This window comes from Myotis brandtii, unplaced genomic scaffold (assembly GCF_000412655.1).
Source record: "Myotis brandtii unplaced genomic scaffold, ASM41265v1 scaffold10, whole genome shotgun sequence".
Classification (NCBI taxonomy): domain Eukaryota; kingdom Metazoa; phylum Chordata; class Mammalia; order Chiroptera; family Vespertilionidae; genus Myotis; species Myotis brandtii.
In genome coordinates, this window is record NW_005353325.1 from 3,042,352 (window position 1) to 3,064,616 (window position 22,265).

General features: G+C 41.6%; 1 protein-coding gene across 2 annotated transcripts in view; it reads left to right on the forward strand.

Moving 5' to 3' along the window:
- CWH43 (cell wall biogenesis 43 C-terminal homolog) overlaps positions 1–22,265 on the forward strand; it is a 43,834-nt gene that overhangs the window by 3,982 nt on the left and 17,587 nt on the right. For both annotated transcript variants that reach the window (XM_014534485.1, XM_014534483.1), the window contains exons 3-9: positions 557–711; positions 3,834–4,035; positions 7,332–7,420; positions 11,979–12,236; positions 15,327–15,452; positions 19,321–19,400; positions 21,726–21,831. In XM_014534485.1, coding sequence (XP_014389971.1) covers positions 557–711; positions 3,834–4,035; positions 7,332–7,420; positions 11,979–12,236; positions 15,327–15,452; positions 19,321–19,400; positions 21,726–21,831 — 1,016 coding nt within the window. The remainder of the gene's footprint in view (positions 1–556; positions 712–3,833; positions 4,036–7,331; positions 7,421–11,978; positions 12,237–15,326; positions 15,453–19,320; positions 19,401–21,725; positions 21,832–22,265) is intronic.

Consider the following 22,265-nt stretch of genomic DNA (forward strand, 5'->3'; position numbering starts at 1 on the left):
ATGATTCTCTTTCATCATTGATGTTTCTTTCTCTCTCTCTCCCTTCCTCTCTCTGAAATCAATAAAAACATATTTTTAAAAGGAGAGGGACATCTGTAATACTTTCAACAATGAAGATAACTTTAAAAAATAAGTGTAGTGATCAGTTACCAAAGGGGAAGTTGAGACCAAGAGTTCCAGGTTATTGTATTTACCTTCCATCTTGCCTTGTAGCAGTCTCCCTCTCCCTGCCACCCCCCACCCCTTTTTCACAAGATCAGGGTGTGAATACTGCCATCAGTCTTAATAATGTTTTGAGAATGAAGGAATTTTGACAAGTTGCCTAGATAATGGGCTAGATAAAGGCTAAATCATGTATATTACCACAAATTACCAATCAGACTATTTCATATATTCATTCTATGAAAGTATGAAATTCATGATGGATGCAGTGCATTGAAAGCACACAAAAAGTCATTAAAAACACGTTCAACAATAAAGATAAATTAAAAAAAGAAAGAAAGAAACAACCAGAGGCAGAAAACAAACAAACAAAAAAATACTTTTGCACTTCCAGGTACCTCCGAATCTGGGGATTCGTGTTGGGACAGATTCTTCTTGTTGTTCTCCGCATATGGTACACTTCACTAAACCCCATCTGGAGTTATCAGATGTCTAACAGGGTGATACTAACGTTAAGTACCATAGCCACACTTGATCGCATTTCCACAGGTAAGTGTATGCTGGATTTATTCAGGGATATTCTCTCTTGCCTAGTTTATATTTCTGATCTAAATGTAACCTATCTTGGAAAGATTAAAATAGTGCTTCTGAACTATTTCTCTTTTTCAACTTTTTCTCCCTCTGAGACAGTAACAGGCCCAGTGAGTGGACTATTATCCAAGCAGAAGGAGCCTTTTCCTTGCTAGTACAGCGGGTGACAATAAAACGCTGTCTCTGGCTTGTGTCACTGTGGAGAGGGAGAGTAGACCAGGTCCTGTGCTCCCAGCTGGCTTCCAGCCCATCTTCCTCCTCTTCCCCTCTGGACAGGGCTCTCCAGGGTGGCGTCCTTCATCCCTCTCTCTCTCTGACCCCAGGGTATCTCCTTCACAATGGAAAGTTATTTGCGAGCTAGGGCTGTGGGAACCACCTGGGCTTTTATTTCTAGGTGTCTGTCTAAGATAATTAAACTCTAAATCTGAAACTTGAAAAGAAAGGAAATCTTGCATATTCACACCACCGTTCAAATCACCTGTCTCTCTCTGGTGATAGACACATACCAAACTTGGATGCTTGCTTCATAGGCTAGCTCAACACCCTTCTGAAAAGAAGGGAGAAGTGTTTCCAGGTTCTAATTAATTTGCCCCTGGCTCTTTGTGTGACTCTCAATGACTCACTGTTCTTTTGTAAATACAAGGACAGATCTCACAGATTCATGGAAGTTTAGAGGATTTTGGCTCACCATGAACAAAGTGCTTGTGTAATTCCCCTTTGGCCCTGATTCTAGCATGGGCTGGGGGTAGGGAGACTAGAGGAACATCATGCAAGTAAATTGGTCAAGTGACAGTAATATTAGTTAGAACATTTAGAACTTGGTTTAGTGTCCTATATGTGTTTTATCCTCTATAATAAAAGGCTAATATGCAAATTGACTGAACGACTGGTCGCTACGATGTGCACTGACCAACAGGGGGCAGATGCTCAATGCAGGAGTTGCCCACTGGTGGTCAGTGCACTCCCACAGGGGGAGCGCTGCTCAGCCAGAAGCCGGGCTCATGGCTGGCAAGCGCAGCGGCAGTGGCGGGAGCCTCTCTTGCCTCTGTGGCAGCGATAAGGACCCCTCGGGGAATGTCTGACTGCGAGAGGGCACAGGTTGGGCTGAGGGACCCCCCTGCCCAGTGCACGAATGTTGTGCACCGGGCCTCTAGTATTTTATAAAACACTAACATCTAAAGGTGGAAACTCAGGCAGCAAATTTTGCAGGCACAGCTTGATAAGGATCTGAACGTTAGGGTATCCTTTACCTTTCCTGACTTGTGTTTTCTTCTTGCTACTGTTTTTAATTTGTGTGACCCAGTTGTTGGTCCCTTCCTGCTTTTCCCCCTGTGGTCACATTTATAAAACTCCAGACTCCTCACCAGCTTCCCCAGGATATCTGATCATACCAGGTATTTTTTGTAGTTTTATTACATATCTGCTGGGTCCGGAGGCAAGGGTCACCTACCACATATAGCATATTGCTCAGCAAATTTAGCTTCAGGATCTCTCTTCTCCAAAGACTGTTTAGCCTCAGGCCTTGACCTCCCCTCTGCCTTCACCACCTCTCCCATCCCCAGAGCTTTCAGCTCTGCTCCTCCTTTCTCGGACTCCTTTGCTGGCCGAATGGCTTTCTTCTTGTGAAATCGGGCTGCTGGTCCCTAGGGCAGCCGCAAAGGAGGCCTTTTGTGCCGCAGAGAGCTTCTGCCCAACAGGCTCTCCTTTCCTACAAAGAAATTTCCTGCCAGCACTTTCTCCTTGTTATATGTTTGTATGGTAAGTCATTTATGCAATGAGCTGAGACCTGTTCATTAAACAGTCCTGGCAGACAAACAATGGGTCCGTGCTGCCTGTCACTACTCGGAGACAGGGTTGAATCATATATGAGCGTTTATTCCAATATTGCCGCAGTATGGGAGAGCAGCAGGTCATCCACGGAAATCTGCTCTGCAGCCCCCCCATAAGCCAGCGGCTTATATAGTAGAAGTACAAAGGCAAGTAGGCAAGTAGGCAAATGGGCAGTTTATAGACATGCAAAAGGGCTGGTGTCTTCAAAGGGCTTAGTGATATGCAAGGGCTGGGGTTATATGGGGAAATAGTGGGTCAAATTGGCAGTTAACAGGTAAGCAGAGGGTTGGGGATCTTCAAAGGGCTGGCGATTCCGGTTTCTGGCTCTGGTTCTGCAACAAAGTTGTTAGTCTTTCCACGATAATAGGAAGCTCCAAGTGGGGAGGAAGGGCTGCACTTCCAGGTGAGCTCCCAGGCCCTGGACAGATGCCTTCTTTAATCAGAATAAAACAGTCACGGTTAACAACACTTCCAGGTGAGCTCCCAGGTCCTGGACAGATGCCAGCCAGGTGCCTTCTTTAATCAGAATAAAACAGTCACGGTTAACAGAGCATGATTAATATTTCTTACAATTCTAGCTGGTTCCCTAACATTCTATTTCTGCCCCTATCAGAAGTATAGTCTAGTGAAGTACACAGGCAGTGCAGCCCAATGGCCAAAGTTCCCATCCCTGTTTCTCGTGACTAGCTGATCTTGGACAAGTCACTTGTTGTCTCTCTAGGCTTCCGTTTTCAAAACTGTAAAATGAGGTTAGTGATCGAGCCAACTTTATAAAGTTGTGAAGATTAAATGAGCTCACAAAGAGGGCTCAGATCAGGGCTGAGCGCAGAGTCACTGCTCAGTCGATGCACTCTGTTACTCCGGCTACAGGGGTTCAGATGAGAGTCCTGTTCTTTTGGGGAGAAGCAGCCCGGTGTCCTGGAAAGATTCCACTCCTTTGTTCCCCGAACATACCATTCACTTCTCCTACATCTAGTTTTGCTCCTACTGTTAACTTTACATGAAGTAACTGACTCTCGGCATTTTCACTTGTCCAATTTCAAGATGCTTGGTTCTCCCTAAACCCTTCCTGATCTGGCTTGCCTAAAACAAGCTCTCCCACCAGCTAGCTCTGCTTTGTATCACAGTCGCTTGTCTCATTCCCCCTTCTAAAGGAAGCCAGGTACCATTTCTTACTCGCTAAAAGTCTGTTAAAGGTAGAGGGCACATTCCCATGTAACCAATCCTTTTCCATTATTTTTTTATTCTAGATGGCGACTGCAGTAAACCTGAGGGGAAAAAGACCAGCGAGGCAGCCAAAGGGATGGCCTCTAGGCCTCCCTGGTTGCTGGCAGGGGCTGCCTTTGGCAGTCTTGTGTTCCTCACCCACTGGATTTTTGGAGAAGTCTCTCTTGTTTCCAGATGGGCAGTGAGTGGGCATCCCCATCGAGGCCCAGATCCTAACCCATTTGGGTGAGTTTGGGTTTGTTGTGGTTGAAGGAAGAACTGCCTTCTTTGTTGAGCAGCTAGATCTGTGCTGGCCAGATATTTCCTACTCTATTTCCCTTGGACATTAGAAATGGTGCATGACATTACCGTGCTCTCTGGGGACGGAGGGGACAAAAGAGTATGGGCCAACACTGAAGGATTGCTGTGAGGTGAATGAGGGAGGGTTGAGGGCTGTGCACAGCTAAGCAAGAGGTTCTGGCAGCTCCTGCACGGGCATCCTGAAACTCTGAGGAATCCTCGCACAGAAGACCATGCTAAGTGTCAGGGAAGGCATGGCACTCCCTGGCCATTTTCTCCAGAAACCTCCCCCACATACAGTTGGGCATTTGGTAGGATGAGACCAGAGTGCCCTGATGAGGGACTGGGTTGGCAGCCTGGGCGTAGGTCTTGATTCTCTGCAAAGTACAAAAGCCCTGGGAGATCTCTGCATCCTCTGTACTTTGGAACCTGCAGCAACCCTGGGGCACCCAGGAGTCAGCAGTCCTGAGTTTAAGTGTTGGTCCATGTGCTCGGTCCTCATTATTCTCTCTCCACTCTTCCTGGAACCTCCTACCTCCTGCAGCGAAGTCCAGCCATTCGTGTTAAAAGATTGGAGGGACCTTTAAAACATCTGTCTCAGATATGTTTTCTCTTAAAGTCCTGAAATTCCCATATTTGGATACATGTACAAAAACTGCCCCCGGCAAACCTCTGGGCACATCCCACAGATGTCTCAAGCTCAGCATGTCCACATCTGGACTCAGCAGCTCCCAGTCCCCAAACATGTTCTTCCTTCTCCATGCCTTGGTTCACTCTGCCAAGTCATCCTGCGATTCTGAGTCTTCTTCATTTTCTGAATCTAATTGGGCATTATGTTCGGTCAGTTCCACTGCTTCTCTGAAATAATCTATACCTTCTTCCCTGTCTGCAACCACATCTGCCTCAGTGGAGTCCTCACCATCTTTCACCCAGGCCATGCTATTGTCTTCTAATGGTCTCTCTCTGGTGTGGCCTGCTCCACACTGCCCCAGAGCGAGCTCTCTAAAAATGCAAATCTGACTCCATCCCTCCCTTGCTTGAAACCTTTCAGGTCTCCCCCCCGCCCAACCCCCCATACCGGGTCACAGAGACAGGATCTGCGCGCGTGCACACACACACACACACACACCCCTTACTTTTACAAACGCTCTCTGCTCTCTATCTTATCTCTGTGCTTCACCTGGGCTGACATCACTTTCAGTTCCTCAGAAGTGCCAGACTGTTCCAGTCCTCCATCTCAGTTTATGTGCTAGTCCCTGTCTGGGCTACCTTCTCTGTCTTGATATCCTGGTAAGCTCTTACTCACCCTTCAAAACCCAGCTCAGGCATCTCCTTTGTGAAATCTTCTCTGACTCTCCCAAGGATTCCTTTATGCCACATACTCGCTTGGATCTCCACCCCCACATATCTTTTCTTATTATTCTGTATTACAATTTTAAAAAACATGACAGTTATTTCTTCCTTTCTAGACACCATGCTCCTGAGGGCAGGGAATGAGAAAAGGAACTAATATTCAACTTTGGACCAGTCACATGACATCCCTGGCCGTTTTCTCACTGTACAGTGACAGCTTTCTTTTCAGATATTTTGTAATTCTATATGTCGGGGCAAGACATTGCAGATGGAGATGTAATTCACGAGACCAGCATTCCCAAACTATGTTCTGTGGAACGCGGATTTCTTGAGATGTTAGTAGGTACTCTGAGAGGAAAAAAAAAGTCTTCCAGATCAAATACTGCATCTCACATTCTTTCTTTGTGCTTCACAAGGCAAATGATTATATTAGAGACTCCTGAAAGTTTCTTAAACTTATTGAAACATGGCATTCCTTCTTTAGCACTCCTATTCACATCTCAAAAAACTGGTGTTTTTCAGAACCCCTGTTTGAGAAATGTTGCACCATTATAGTAGGAATTGCTTTAGAAAATTCACTAGATTTGACTTACGGGGACGAGTCGTGGATAAGTTTTGATGGGTTAGAGATATGAGAGACGAGAGAAAGGTGAGAAAGAGGCTCAGAGGATGCTGAAGGGACCCTGGGCAACTGAAGGATCGTCCAGACGTTCAGACTACAGGCTCTGGGAGGACAAGGGAGCAGGGCACTGTCTTAGTCTTGTGTTCCGGTTTCCCATCAGCCCACCCCAGGCCTCCCGACTCGGTTACTCTTACTCTTCCATAGCAGTTTCCAGCTTCTGATAGTCTGCACTACTGGTTAATTGTATTTATTCTGTCCCCTTTCCCCACTGAACGTGACTCCTATGGAGGAAAGGGATCTTTGTTCATGGATGTGTCTCTAGCCCCTAGAAGACAGCCTGGCACATAGTAGGTCCTCAGAAACGTTTTTGTTGACTTGGGGATAGAAAAAGACCAACAGTGTCCTCCATGGCCTTTTGTCACATCTGGTCTTCTGTGGACCCAGGATGGTCTTTAACCTTAGGATGCGGGGACGGGCAGGCTAGCAGCTGGGAGCTTCACTCCAGAGCCCGAGCGCCTCTTTGGGATTCTCTGTCCTAGGAGCGCTGCTATGTAGGACCACAGCCACTTTAGTGCTCTTTCACCCAGTGTCCTCCTCTGCAAATTATAATAGCATTTACCTACAAACTCAGGAGGATTAAATGAGCTAATGTAATTAAACATAAACATCTGCAAACAGTGCCTACAAGGTAGTAAGTGCTAATTTATATTATAGCTACTTGGTGGAGTGCCCTGTCTTTGCTGCTATTGCTGCTGGATTTCCCCACAAAAGTTTAGTTAAATTATTTTTTCTTCCTTCTACAAGTTTTTGCCAAATCAGCAAATGAATGAAAGTGTGTGATTGTTTTAAAAACACACAACTATCAATTACTTATCCAACTGACAGAGGTCTCAGGAAGGCAGAAACTGCAGACAAAGGCATTACTGAGGCAGAGGAGAGAAGAGGCAAACTAAATAAAAACTATGCCCAATGACTTTTTATTTTTGTCTTTGGAAGGGTTATTTAAAATGAGTCACATGGCCAGTTTGGACTATAATTTAATAGTCTGAGGAAACTTAGGTCCTTTACTGAGCATGAGACTGCACATATGATTTACTTAAAGTCAGAGTTCTGACTGTATATAACATGGGTTCCCATGGGCTCTCAATATCTCATATCTCTTGTCTGTACCCAGAAGCAGGAGATATTTTTCTTTTTCACACATGGGGCAATGAAATAATAATGTCAGAAGTCTTATGGCATGTCTTTTTTTTTCTTTTTCCCACAGAGGTGCAATTCTGCTGGCTTTGGTGAGCGGGTTGATGCTTTCGACTTGTTCATGGTTCCCGGGTACCAGTTTACTCTGGTGGGTTACAGGTATGTGGAGTTTAGCTGCAGGTATGCCAGTTGTTCAGCTTGGTTGCAAGCATGTGCATCTAGACTGGATGGAGATGGCCAAGGCAGCCGTGTGCTGTTATAACCAGCTGCAGCCCCTATGGCCCATCTGTCACTGTGGTTGCCAATGACAGCGGCTCCAGATTCCACTTCCTCCTATTTCATTTTGCCTCTCCTCCTGTAGCTGTCTAATTCTGTCCTGACTCTGCTTACATCATCTCCCCCATCTCCCAAACGACTTATCTAAGACACGTGTGTCAGGTGCCTTCCGGTTTACCGAAGGTCTGAGGAGATGGAGGGTTGAACATTGCCTTGTTGCCAGACCTCCTCCCTCTCCAATATTCCTTGCTTCTCTGGTTTTCAGGAATGCCCTCCTTTGGAACTCCATAATGAGGCCTGCATTTCCTATGTGCATAGTATATTTGGCTTCTGTCTGGAGAGATGTCTTTTTACAAACTAATTAAGCAGGAGAGATGATGTGTGGATATGTGAGAATATGTGTATTGGTAATAGATGTGGATTGAATAACATAATAAGTAAATTTCTGTACCCCTAAGTGCCATCACCTTGCATGGGGATGGATGTGAAACCCAATAGGTTGCTCAATTAATGAGGATGGCCAGGCCCTCCTCCCCCAGGGCTGTGTGAGCGCAATGTTGCAGTCGCCTTGAGCTGCTTTCACTCGCTTGTGTGTTTTCTGGTAGGTGTTCCCTGTGGGGTGGGAGGAAGTTTGTGTGAATATTGGAGTAACCTTTCTTCTCATCAGAGAGATGCCTCATGAGAGTCCTCAAGACAAGGATCAGATCATTTTGCTAATGCCGAGTGTGCAATGAGCACCCATAGCTTCTTCATCTGTATGCAACTGGGAAAAGGAACATGGAGCACAGTGAGAGTTTGTTAAACATTTCTATCATGCTTTTTCTCCTGGAATAGAAGCAACATGCTTATGGGGCAGGTAGGTAGCAGCTTCATTTTAAACAGACATGTCAACGTTTAGTTACAGAACAGAAAGGCTGTGAACTCACAGTGTTATGCTTAGATTTACCTCCGCAGATAAGTAAGTAAGGTCAAACCATTGAGAGTCAAATCTAATCTAGTGTTGCGGTCTCCCTGGAGTATTTCATGGTAGTTTAAAAGACTCTAGGGCAGTGGTTCTCAACCTTCCTAATGCCACGACCCTTTAATACAGTTCCTCATGTTGTGGTGACCCCCAACCATAAAATTATTTTTGTTGCTACTTCATAACTGTAATTTTTCTACTGTTATGAATCATAATGTAAATATCTGATTTGCAGGATGTATTTAGGCGACCCCTGTGAAAGGGTCGTTCGACCCCAAAAGGGGTCTCGACCCACAGGTTGAGAACCGCTGCTCTAGGGGCAAACAGATTGGAGGCCTCTAATAGGCTCTTTGCAACAGAGAGGAAAGCAGGGCCATCGTTCACACGCTTCCTCTCCCTCTCTGATCTGCTCACCTGAAATACGTTGGGTTCTCAATTATCTAGAGATGGTGCCCACTTTTCACTGATTCATCTCTGGAAATCACATCCTAAAGCAGAGTGTAGAAAAAGAAATCATATTTTTTATTGTGCAGTTGACGTTGGAAGTCCCAGCTGGGTCTTGGCATGAAATTAATTATGGCAATGACCAGTAGAATGTCGTAAATACAAAGAGCTTGAAATCTTGATGGCAATTGAATTAGTAAAATCAAAGTTCTATTTAAAAAAGACATAAATGTACTAAACACATTCAGAGGACCCCAGTGTACTAGACAGGGCACCTATGATTTTATTGTATGAAAAAGTTGATCTTTTGAAAATGAACATGGTAGACATTATAAATATTATTGGAATGTTCTAGTACCATTCATTCTGTTTGGTGTCTTAGATGTTGTAAAGACTTGGAAGACTCCTGATGTTGTAATGACCCAGGAGACTCATCTCAAACAAAAAAACAGTTAAGGCGTACAATTAAGTGAAAAAGGCACAGTGACTCAGAGTGCGTGCCATGGGCCGCCACTGGTGTGCACGAAGAGACGTGTGCACACATATGTATTTCTTCCTATGCATAGGTGTCTCTGGAAGGATGCAGGAAATGCCAACATTGGTTGCTTTCACTATAGGGAGCTAGTGGGTGACGATGGTCAGAAGGACCCTCTTGTACCTTTCAAATTTTGAATTGATAGCCTTTTAAAAAATAAAATTTTTGTGGATTTAAAAATATATAGCCTATGTAAAAATAGAAAGTAAATTTTAAAAAGACAGTAACAGCCAAGAGAAATTTGAAGAGGTGTTTTCTTTCCCTCCAGATAATTCTCTGTGCTATGACAGAAGAAATAGTCATTCTGATGTCCTTAGAATATCAAATCATTCTTTTAAAAATTAGTCATTGAAAGCTTGTAAACAAAAATAAAAATTTAATCTCACTAATAAATACATGTAATTTAGAATGGCAGTCGCCAACCTTTCGGACCTCACGGACCACCAGTGGTCTGCGGACCACTGGTTAGCAACCGCTGATTTAGAATGTGATACTGTTTTCATCATTATTTTGGCAAAGATTTTTAGAAAAGGTAACTTTGTCAGGGCTCAAAAGGGAATATGTTTGGCAAGGTTTCTGAGGAAAAAGGACACATGTCACCTTTCAGGAAATCAGTGACCACAGGTAATGACTCTTTAAAATGCCTTTACCTCTTGACACAGTAATTGTATTTCTAACAACCTGTTTTAATAATCAGAGCTGTAGTCAGAGATTAATTGACAAAGAAAGAAAGATGTCCCTCACAGTGTCAGAAGCTTCCTATGTGGCCAACCATAGGAACATGGCTGCTTATATTGCAGTGTGTGATCTCACAGCAATATATACACACAAAATGTTTTAGGCAAAAAAATTAATAACATGAGAAAACATTCTGGATATAATGTCACATAAGAAGCAGAATATAATCATCAATGTAGGGTATGGTTCAATTTACGTAAAAATGCTACCATATAGACATGGAAAAAGATTAGGAGAAATACTTCGGAATTTTGACAATTCTTAATTGCTTCCTTACAGTTCTGTATTTTTAAATTTCAAGATGAAAAATTTTTTTTTCTGTTATTAAAATAACCATTGTCAGATCTACGCGTGGGAGGTCTCATGTGGAGTTAAAGTCTGTGAGTTGTAGAGGGCCCTGGAATCTGTTTCTCCTGTTTGTAGGAGTTGTGGTCTTTTGAAGCCGGGGAAATAGACACATGGCATTGTCCTGTGATGGTGCAGGTGGAACTTACTGATGGGTGTGAACCGGGGCACTGGCTGGGGCCACCTCATGCTCCGCCTGCTGGCTTTTCTGGAGTTCTCGCCCCGAGCATTGAGGAGTTTGCTGCAGACACCTTGAAGGGTAGATCACAACGATACATTGATTGAAATGTCTAGAAAATGTCATATTCTGTGGAAAAGTGTTATAGTGCCCTGGCCATTTGGCTCAGTGGATAGAGCGTCGGCCTACAGACTAAAGGGTCCTGGGCTCGATTCCAGTCAAGGGCACATGCCCGGATTGCAGGCTCGATCCCCAGTGGGGAGCGTGCAGGAGGCAGCCGATTAATGATTCTCTCTCATCATTGATCTTTCTTTTCTCTCTCTCCCTTCCTCTCTGAAATCAATATATATATATTTAATATATACAGTGTATATATAAATTAATATATATATATATATGTATATACTGACAGTTTTAAAAATGGGGTGCTGTAAGACCCTGATATGCTTTCTCAAAGATTTCATAGGAAGTGGGAGAATTGTTCTGTTTCCTTGGGATTGGCTCAACAAATGAGCCAGCATTTGCTAAGGGTCTGCTGTGGACCAGGCAGATTGCACAGTCCCCAAACCTCCCAGGCTGTTGGATAAGGGATGAGCGGACTGCAGACTTGCTAAAGCAGCATGTCTACAGCACTATCTCGGCCCCATCTTCTTTTGGGCCAGTGTGGTTGGGAAAGCCAACATACTTAATATAGAACTAGGGGCAGTATTCAAATGGGAGGAAATGCCTTTAGAAAGTTCCTTAACAAAAACATTCTAGAAACCACCTGACTCTAACATGTTGTCTAAGTCCTGGACCTCGCTAGTTCAATTAAATGGACATGTTTTGGTATTGCAGGTAAGTTCAGTTTTTATTGATCTTAGGATCATAACACAAATAATCTAAAAACGCCTTTTTCCTTCTCCACACCATTCCTGAAGAAGTATCACAGGACGGAGGTTCACTGGACCCACATTCCTCCTCGGGTTGTACAAGTAACTCACTATGTGACCTCCAGCAAGACATGTTAACCTTTCCAGACCTCATTTTCTCATTAGCGTGAAGATTGGACCAGTCTGCCCCTGAGGTCCCTTCTGGCTCTAAATGGCTATACATTGGTCATCCCATAAGCCTCCCTCCCATTTATTTATTTATGTATGTATGTATGTATGTATTTATTTATTTATTATTTTTGAGAAAATGGAAGAGACTATTACTGCTTTCCTGTCTGATTCTTTTTCTTTTTCTCTCTCAAAAACAGGAGCAGCTTCGGCAGCTGGTCTCCTGTACTTGCCCACGTGGGCAGCCGCTGTTTCTGGCTGCGTACTCGCCCTCTTCACAGCGTCCATGTGGCCTCAAGTGCTTGGACACCTTATCAGCTCAGGGTCAAAGCCTGGGAAAACCATGACCATTGCCATGATAGTTTATCTTCTAGATACATTTTTCTGTGCATGGTGCACAGCTTTTAAATTTGTCCCAGGAGGTGTCTACGCTAGAGAAAGATCAGATGTGCTTTTGGGTGAGTATATTATAAGGGTCTGGATTAAACTAATAACTACTGGCAAAAACCCTTCAAGACTGGGAGTTAGCACTTTACACGACAAGTGGAAATAAATAGGATGATTTGGCCTTCTCATTAAAAGAGTCTCTTGATTTAAAAAAACAACAACACTGGAGGAATGTCTAAATTACTACTTAAAACAAATTTCTTCATTCGTTTGAGTTTCAGTAATATTTATTACTACAAAGCCCTTTTAAATGAATTGGTTGTGAAAAACAAGTTTAATTCATAATAAAGTATAAAAGAGGTACTAGGTAACACTTGTATTTATGATATACTGGGAAAGGGGGTGTCCCAAAAAGATGTATACACACTTCGAATAATTTTTAATTCCAATGGGTTAAACCTGAAACAAAAGAAACATCAATTGAGCTATTATCTGTTAAAGCGTGTATACATTTTTTTGGAATTGTGATTTTTTTTTTTGGTTTTTATGAATTTTATCTATGATTTTTATTTACTATACTAGAGGCCTGGTGCACGAAATTTGTGCACTGGAGGGGGGAGGTCCCTCAGCCCAGCCTGCGCCCTCTCACAGTTGGGGACCCCTTGCTCCTTACCACCTGTCTGCTTGCTGCTCCTTAGCACTGCTGTGGAGGCGGAAGAGGCTCCTGCCACCACTGCTGCACTCGCCAGCTGTGAGCCCTGCTTATGGCTGAGCAGCGCTCCCCCTGTGGGAATGCACTGACCACCAGGAGACTGCTCCTGTGTTGAGTGTCTGCCCCCTGGTGGTCAGTGTGCATCATAGCGACTGGTTGTTCTGGTCGTTCTGCCATAACGGTCACTTAGGCTTTTATTATATAGACATTTTTACCCATAAAATATATTTTGCGTATGTGAATCTTAGTGTAAATGATGAAAATTCCCAAATCATAGAATAAATACATTTTTCATTTCAGTAGTTATGAACTTACATGCCATAATTAAAATTTCATAAACCCATCCCAGTTTAGTACTTTAAAAATTGTTTGCTGGCAATGATGAAATTACTGATGTATAATCTATAAATCAAGTGTTGCTTATCATTTTAGTTTAAGTAAAACATGTCAGATGCTTCAAGGATAAAACCTTTGAAAAAGTGAAGAGCTGAAACATGTTAGTAGGGGATTCAGTTCTTGTTTGTACATTCATTCATTTTTTTCATTTGTTCATTTACTCATTAAAAAAATGATTGCACACCTCCTGTGTTCCAGGCACAGTGCCAGGTGCTGAAGACTTAAAAGATATAGTGCCTTTGCCCACCTGGAGCCTCAATGTAGTGGGGGAAACATCATAGATAAAATTAAACAAATACCTGTGGAAGTGCAGTTGGGGTGAGTGCTGCATATCTAGGCTTCTACTGGGGTCCTTTGCCATCTCCCCTGAGTCCTTGGTAAAAATCCAACTACTTCAGACATTTTCACATAAGTTTTTCTATTCCATGAGCTAGAAATCTGTCAGGAGAGGCTGATTTGGAATCCTATGTAATAAAAGCCTAATACGCTAAGTGTCCGGTTGGCCATTTAACCAATCAAAGTGTAATATGCTAATGATATGATAAGGCTACTCAACAGCTTGCTATGATGTGCACTGACCACCAGGGGGCAGACACTCTGACTGGTAGGTGAGCTTGCTGCTGGGGTCTGGCTGATGGGGACTGAGTGAGAGGGCCGGACATCCCCTGGAGCCCTCCTGCGGTCCTTCCCCAGCTGGCCAACCTCCCACGTTCCTCCCTGGCTCCAATCGTTCACCGGTGGGGTCCCTCAGTCTGGCCTGTGCCCTCTCGCAATCTGGGACCCCCTCGAGGGATCAGGTCGAAACTGGCAGTCTGAAATTCCCTCAAGGGATGTAGTAGTGTCCAAAGCATTCATGCACCAGGCCTCTAGTATATATTTATTAAAATGACATGAAATATTTAAAATGATTGTTAAGAATTTGCTATTTCTGGTGAATTCCCAAGCTCTCATCTGGTTAGAGAAACCCATTGCCGCATTTCCTCTGCGATAGATAACCTTGGCTTTGCGAACTTGGTATTTCTTCTGGTTTCTTTCAGGTGTGTGTGCTCTGTCCTGCTCTGTCCTCCTGTGCAATGCCCTGCTCTTTCCTTCCTCCAGCTTGCTTAGGGGTCTGCCATGTGGAGAGCCCAAAGGAAAGTAAGAGCTGCTCTGAGCTTAAGTTTACTTCTTCAGAGTGTTATGCGTGATGTGCTTTTTCAGTGCCTTCTCAAGTAAGAATTATTATTTTTTTGTTTTAGTAAGCATGACACTATATTGATAAGGCCACAAAATTAAGAAATCTTGGTAATTTTCCGAGTAGCTTTTAATACAATTGAAAGGAATGTGCATTCAATCAGAAACTAGTTATACATGTATTGTCTGGGTTTCTCCTGCTATTTCCTGGAAATGGCACATAATTTTTGTTTTGTTTTGTTTTGTTTTGCTAGCCTGCCACCTAAACCTAACTTTTACTTGACATTTCCTAATTGATATATTGTTCAGTCATACCACCGTTTCCACTCGTATTCGATACCACCTTGGAAGTACGTAAACTTTCCATGCAAGCTACATCGTAATGCATCCAATGGAACTCAGCTTTATTGGCCCACCTCTTTGGCACCGTGTGTTCCAGCATGCACACTCTGTGAGGAGCTAGTGCTCACATCCCAGGCCAGAATTATTGCCAGGAACACTGCCATGTTGAGAACCCACCTGGCCTCCTGTGTGGAGAAGCCTGAGTCCTTAAGGCTGTTCAGAAGGCTCCTCTCTCTGAGCTCCACCCTCCTCTGCCCGGTCAATAGTGATGCACACGCTCAGCAACCTAACAACTAAGGAAACATTCGGGAAATTAAAAGAGATCCATCAGGGTTCTACTGAGCTGATTGCTTACGATCATCCCCATGATCAAAAGTACTGCTGGAGCAACTGCTTAGGAACTGAGATAAATTAACTTAATAACTGAATTCTTAGGATGTGCCCATGTCACCGAAATGTTGGCCTCTGGTATTTATCATAGGAAGCATTCTTGGATTAAGATGTAATATCGTCTAATATATCCTTTCCTTTTTGATAGGGACAGTGATGCTAATTATTGGGCTGAATATGCTATTTGGCCCTAAAAAAAGTCTTGACTTTCTTCTTCAAACAAAAAACAACCCAAATGTGCTTTTCAGAAAGAGTGAAAAACATATGAAACTTTGTAAGTATAGTTTTTGCTTTCTTTTTTAAAAGCATTTGTTAAAAATATAAAGCTTCAAACATATATGAAATTAAAGAGCATAATGACCACTCATGTACCCTTTACCCAGTTCCAACAATTGTTATTAACAGCTATCTTCCCTATGGTTTTTGGTGAAATACTTTAAAGAGAATCTCTGATATTATGTCATTTTAGCCATATATACTGTGTGTTAGTTTTGTTTCACTTCTAACATAGATAAGTTGATTTAACAGGTAAAATTTCCAAAATGCTTTGTTTTAATAGTTGAGACTATTTTTCCATTTCTTTTTCTTCTTTTTTGGGAGATTAAATATGTTAACTTTTGGAATATTGATGAGCTATAAAGTCAAACATGAAATAAGTTTACTATTTAATAGGAAGAATTATTATTTTTTTTGTTTTAGTAAGCATGACACTATATTGATAAGGCCACAAAATTAAGAAATCTTGGTAATTTTCAGAGTAGCTTTTAATACAATTGGAAAGAATGTGCATTCAATCAGAAACTAGTTATACATGTATTGTCTGGGTTTCTCCTGCTATTTCCTGGAAATGGCACATAATTTTTGTTTTGTTTTGTTTTGTTTTGCTAGCCTGCCACCTAAACCTAACTTTTACTTGACATTTCCTAATTGATATATTGTTCAGTCATACCACCGTTTCCACTCGTATTCGATACCACCTTGGAAGTACGTAAACTTTCCATGCAAGCTACATCGTAATGCATCCAATGGAACTCAGCTTTATTGGCCCACCTCTTTGGCACCGTGTGTTCCAGCATGCACACTCTGTGAGGTGTTTTGCTAGCCTAAACCTAACTCTTACTTGACAGTTCCTAATTGATATAGTGTTCAGTCATACCTCCGTTTCCACTCTATTCGATACCACCTTAGCAGTACATAAACGTTCCATGCAAGCTACATCGTAATGCATCCAACGGAACTCAGCTTTATTGGCCCACCTCTTTGGCACCGTGTGTTCCAGCATGCACACTCTGTGAGGAGCTAGTGCTCACATCCCAGGCCAGAATTATTGCCAGGAACACTGCCATGTTGAGAACCCACCTGGCCTCCTGTGTGCTTTGTGGAGAAGCCTGAGTCCTTAAGGCTGTTCAGAAGGCTCCTCTCTCTGAGCTCCACCCTCCTCTGCCCGGTCAATAGTGATGCACACGCTCAGCAACCTAACAACTAAGGAAACATTCGGGAAATTAAAAGAGATCCATCAGGGTTCTACTGAGCTGATTGCTTACGATCATCCCCATGATCAAAAGTACTGCTGGAGCAACTGCTTAGGAACTGAGATAAATTAACTTAATAACTGAATTCTTAGGATGTGCCCATGTCACCGAAATGTTGGCCTCTGGTATTTATCATAGGAAGCATTCTTGGATTAAGATGTAATATCGTCTAATATATCCTTTCCTTTTTGATAGGGACAGTGATGCTAATTATTGGGCTGAATATGCTATTTGGCCCTAAAAAAAGTCTTGACTTTCTTCTTCAAACAAAAAACAACCCAAATGTGCTTTTCAGAAAGAGTGAAAAACATATGAAACTTTGTAAGTATAGTTTTTGCTTTCTTTTTTAAAAGCATTTGTTAAAAATATAAAGCTTCAAACATATATGAAATTAAAGAGCATAATGACCACTCATGTACCCTTTACCCAGTTCCAACAATTGTTATTAACAGCTATCTTCCCTATGGTTTTTGGTGAAATACTTTAAAGAGAATCTCTGATATTATGTCATTTTAGCCATATATACTGTGTGTTAGTTTTGTTTCACTTCTAACATAGATAGGTTGATTTAACAGGTAAAATTTCCAAAATGCTTTGTTTTAATAGTTGAGACTATTTTTCCATTTCTTTTTCTTCTTTTTTGGGAGATTAAATATGTTAACTTTTGGAATATTGATGAGCTATAAAGTCAAACATGAAATAAGTTTACTATTTAATAGGACTCATTTCAAATGAACTGGATTAACAATATTTATTGAATGTATAAAATTTGCAAATAGTGTTTTAGATACAATAAATTTCACAACTACATAGTGTTATGTAGGATTTAAAAACATGGAAAGGCCCCCTTCTCCCCAGCGCAGGGCACCAGGGTTTGTTATAATTGATGAGCCAATATTGGTAAATTATTATGAACTAAAGTTCATAGTTTACATTAGAGTTCATTCTTTTTGTGGTATGTTCTATGGGTTTTGAAAAATGTATGGTCACATGTCTCTACCATTATAGTATTATACAGAGCAGTTTTGCTACCTAAACAATCCCTGTGCTTCACCTATTCATCCTTCCCTCCCTCCTCCAAACTCCTTGCAACCACTGTCTCCATTGTTTTGCCTTTTCTAGAATGTCAGTCTTTGTCTTTCAACTTCAAAGTTTAATCTACTATTTTTGCAATTTCTCATGTATCATGATTTATTTCCATCATCTTTTATTTTTCCACTTTCTCTAGGTATATTTTTTTCTTGTTTATCTTCTTGCTTTCCTTTTTTTTTTAAATGTTTTTTATTGACTTTAGAGAGAGAGGGAGAGGGAGAGAGAGATAGAAACATCAATGAGAGGGAAACATCAATCAGCTACCTCTTGCACACCTTCTATTGGGGATCAAGCCCTCAACCTGGGCATGTGCTCTAACCAGGAATCGAACTGGTGGCCTCTTGGTGCATGGAACCACGCTCAATCAATTGAACCACAACAACTGGGCTCTCTACCTTTGTTTTTAAACTGCCCCTTGCGCTAATTCTCTATTCAGCTTAGGCTAATCTGCTGTTCATTTTGTCCATTGAGTTTCTAATTTCAGTTATTATAGTTACTATATAATTTTATTTCCACAAGTCTATTAATTTCTTTACAAATTTTTCTGATCACTGAGTTAGTCTCATGTTCCTCAGTCATACTATTAATGTCCTCTTTTATTTTTCTAAACATGTTATGTGCCTTATTTTATATTCTGATTCTTTTGTTGTTGTTGTTTGTTTTATTAATCCATACCCCAGGCTATTTTTGACATTGATTTTGGGTTGTTTTTTTTTTTAAGGGAGAGTGGAAGAGTGGGGGAGAGAGAGAGAGAGAGAGACATCGATTAAGAGACACGTCCATTGGTTGCCTCCTTCACGCACCCCAACCAGGACTGGGGATTGAACTTGCAACCAAGGTATATGCCTTTGATCAGGAATCTAACCTGTGACCCTTCGGTGGTGGGCCAATGCTCTAACCACTCAATAACACTGGCCAGGGCTATGTTTTGATTCTTAAAGTTTAATATCTGAAGTATTTGTGGGCTTGATTCCTTTTTAAAATATATATATTTTATTAATTTCAGAGAGGAAGGGAGAGGGAGAAAGAGATATAGAAACATCAATGATGAGAGAGAATCATTGATTGGCTGCTTCCTACATGCCCCCTACTGGGGATTGAGCCCACAACCTGGGCATGTGCCCTTGACTAGAATTGAACCCGGGACCCTTTAGTCCACAGGCCAATGTTCTATCCGCTGAGCCAAACCAGCTAGGGCTGTGGGCTTGATTCTTTAGAGTGATTTTTCCTGCTGGTTCCTGCTCATGGAACGTTGTTTTCACGTATATTATCTTGTATCTATTTATGATTTACATTTACTTTAATCTCATGGCTATTGGAATATTTTTAGGGCAGATTCTTTGAAACCTGGTTTTAAAGTATGGGTTATGTATGCATGTCACACATGAAAATTAACTCATGAATTAGACATTTCCCCTTTGCACAAAATCCTTGATTAATAGGTTTAATAATTTCATGAAAATTATTTTTTAAGCAAACTTAACTTCTTTTAAACAAGTATCTTTGCTTTCTGTTTAGTTTTGTGGCTGCTCGTTGGTGTGGGGTTATTAGGATTAGGACTACGGCATAAAAGCTATGAAAGGAAGTTGGGCAAAAGGGTAAGTAAATACCAATCTTAATATATGATTTTGTAGGATATATGTATATGTATATGTATATGTATATACATACATTTGTACACTTCTCCATTATGACTGAGCTCTAGACCTGGATCTAATGACGTTAGGGCTCTGTATTTCATCTCCTTAACCCTTAGGTCAGAGGCTAATAACATAGAATTATTTTATGAAGTTGGGCTGGATTCTTGGGACAGGATAGACACACATCATAGAGGCAAACTGCTTGTGATTTTGTTATACATAGAAGTTATCTTTCTCATCCGATGGTTTAACATATCTAAACCATGAAATAAAGAACTATTTTACAATGGCTTCTTTGTACTGTCTGGTAGATATTGCTGAAGGCAATAATGTGAGATTCTTTGATTGAATAAAAATCTTACAGACAATCCTCGATTTTGCAGATTTGGGGTAACTTGTGTATTGATGAGGTGTGGAAGTTTTCTTGTCTCTTTCTTTTCCCTCTTGCTATCTACAGTTTTGTATGTTTTTTCCCTTTCTCTGTTAGAGAGGTGGGTAAGAGTAAGTCATTGCAATGTTATGCTATCCTCCACTCTGATAAAAAGCTTGATGCATATCATAATGCAGTGAGAATCATAGAATAGAATTCATGGGTTAACTTTGGATTTGTTTTAGCAATCCGTATTACCAGGCAAATGTTTCATATTAAATAAAAAGCTATACTGAAGATGCAGGGCCTGCTTCTCTTGTTGACCTTGGTACTCCTAGCACCTCATGGAGTGCTTGGCACATCCTCGGAACTCAGTAACTATTTCTTAATTGAGGTCATTACATAATCTCTTTATTCTTCCCTTTATTTATTATTTATTACTTATTTATTATTTATGACTGCAAATAATGTCAGCCCGAAGAGGATATGTAATGTCAGGGATTCTTTTCAAAAGGAGTCATTTCAGTTGGATTTTGTGCCTGTTCTTTTGGTCATTCATTCATTCATTCGTTTGATAAATCTTTGAATGTCTCATTTGTGCCTGGTGACAGAGATTAGAAGGTAAACGAGTTAGACAAGATGCCTGCTCTCACAGAGTTTACATTCTAGTAGGGGAGAGAGACAGTATTCAGAGGAACAAGTAAGGTGTCAGGATGGCTTCTGTTTTTTTGGTTTGAGCAACTGGATGGAGGGAAGTAGCACTTACTGAGGATTGGAGGAATGAGGGAATACCAGGTTTTGGGGTGATAAAATCCAGAGTTAATTAGTTGCATGAAAAGGGATAGCTTGATGAATATAACCATGCTTCTTGAACTCTTTGTTGATGGTTCCATTCTCTTTATGTGACACTCACTAAACGGGGTAATTTTTCTTGTGGAAAGATGGAATGCCCAGCTCACTGCTGGTGGCACATTGAGCTTTTTGTGTTGAGTAAGGGCCCTCTGACACCTAGAAGTTGCTACTTATTCTTCTCCCAGTCTGAGCTCCATGGTCCACTTTGAGGTATTTTTCAGTTGTGGCAATGGATTTGTTTTAATCCATCCTCTTTCACAGGATCCCTGTTGCGGGCCAGAAGGTATTAGTTTGAGATGATGATTAGGGTTGAGCAGTGCATTCTCTGACTGAGCCCACTGACCCAAAAGAGGAACCCTGAAAGGGGCTGTGCTCCTGAACCTGGCCTTGTGGGGACAGTAGGGGAGCGGCACCACCATACCTCAGTTAGAGGGGCACACCACTTTACAAACATGTTGAAGGACTCTCTGTGCCCCTCTGTGATCTCCTTCTTCTCCGGGGCAAGGGAAACCCCTGTCCTGAACGTGGTGTTTATCATTTCCATGCATTTCTTTCTATTGTTACCATAGATGCTCTATCTCAAGACAGTATTTCTTCCATTTTTTAACTTTATCTAAATGACATCTGACATATGTATATTTTACAACTTACTTTTTTCTTAAAATCATCTTTGTGAGATTCATCCATGTGGAAATACATATCCTCAACTCATTTATTAGCTCTGTGCAGTATTCCATTGTTTGTAAGTGATACAATTTATTCATTTTCCTATTTTGCCTATTGCAACAACAGCCAGATTATTTTTAAATGTTTGCTATTATAAACAGTCTTTATTACAAATGCTCACTTTCCAAACTTCTAAGCTTAAGCTAGAAGTTCATGGAGGATTATGAGAATACCGTTTAGCAAATATCTCCTTATTTTTATGAATTAAATGTGGGCAGATACTTATGAAAATGCTTTGCTGAAATATGAATTTTGGTAGAAGGAGGTGGAAAAAATGGGGTCATTGAACCTGCCGTTGTTTATAGTTATCCTAATTCACATTGAAACTTCCTCAGGCACCAACCACAGAAGTCTCTGCCGCCATCTGGCCTTTCAGGTTTGGCTACGACAATGAAGGGTGGTCTAGTCTAGAAAGATCAGCTCAGCTGCTTAATGAAACAGGTGGGTCTTACTGGAATTAGTTTTAGGTTTTGAGAAACTACTGTTGTTACTTTTACTTGGAGCAAGATCCTAAGTACCAGGAGGAGGGTTTGCTGGGTCATAAACTAATTTCTTAAAAAGGCTTTACTTTGGTGAACAGCTGCAGGAGGATTTAGCATCTGTAACCACATTTGTCTTTGTTTGAGAGCAATTAATTCTGTTGATTCTGAACAAAGCCTCACACTGGGTATCTACAGGGGATTCTTGTCATGCCTTTGCTCTTAGAGATGCCCCTGCTGGTGGCTCCTGTCACTTGGGGACTCACTTTGGAGACCAATAAACTGTCAGGTTAAAACTGTTAGGGTCAGAGTGATGCTCATTTGTGATGCAAATTGCCTTTAAGAGCCTAAGGGACTGGGGCACAGGGCAGGGGCAGGCTAGTAGGGGACAATGGG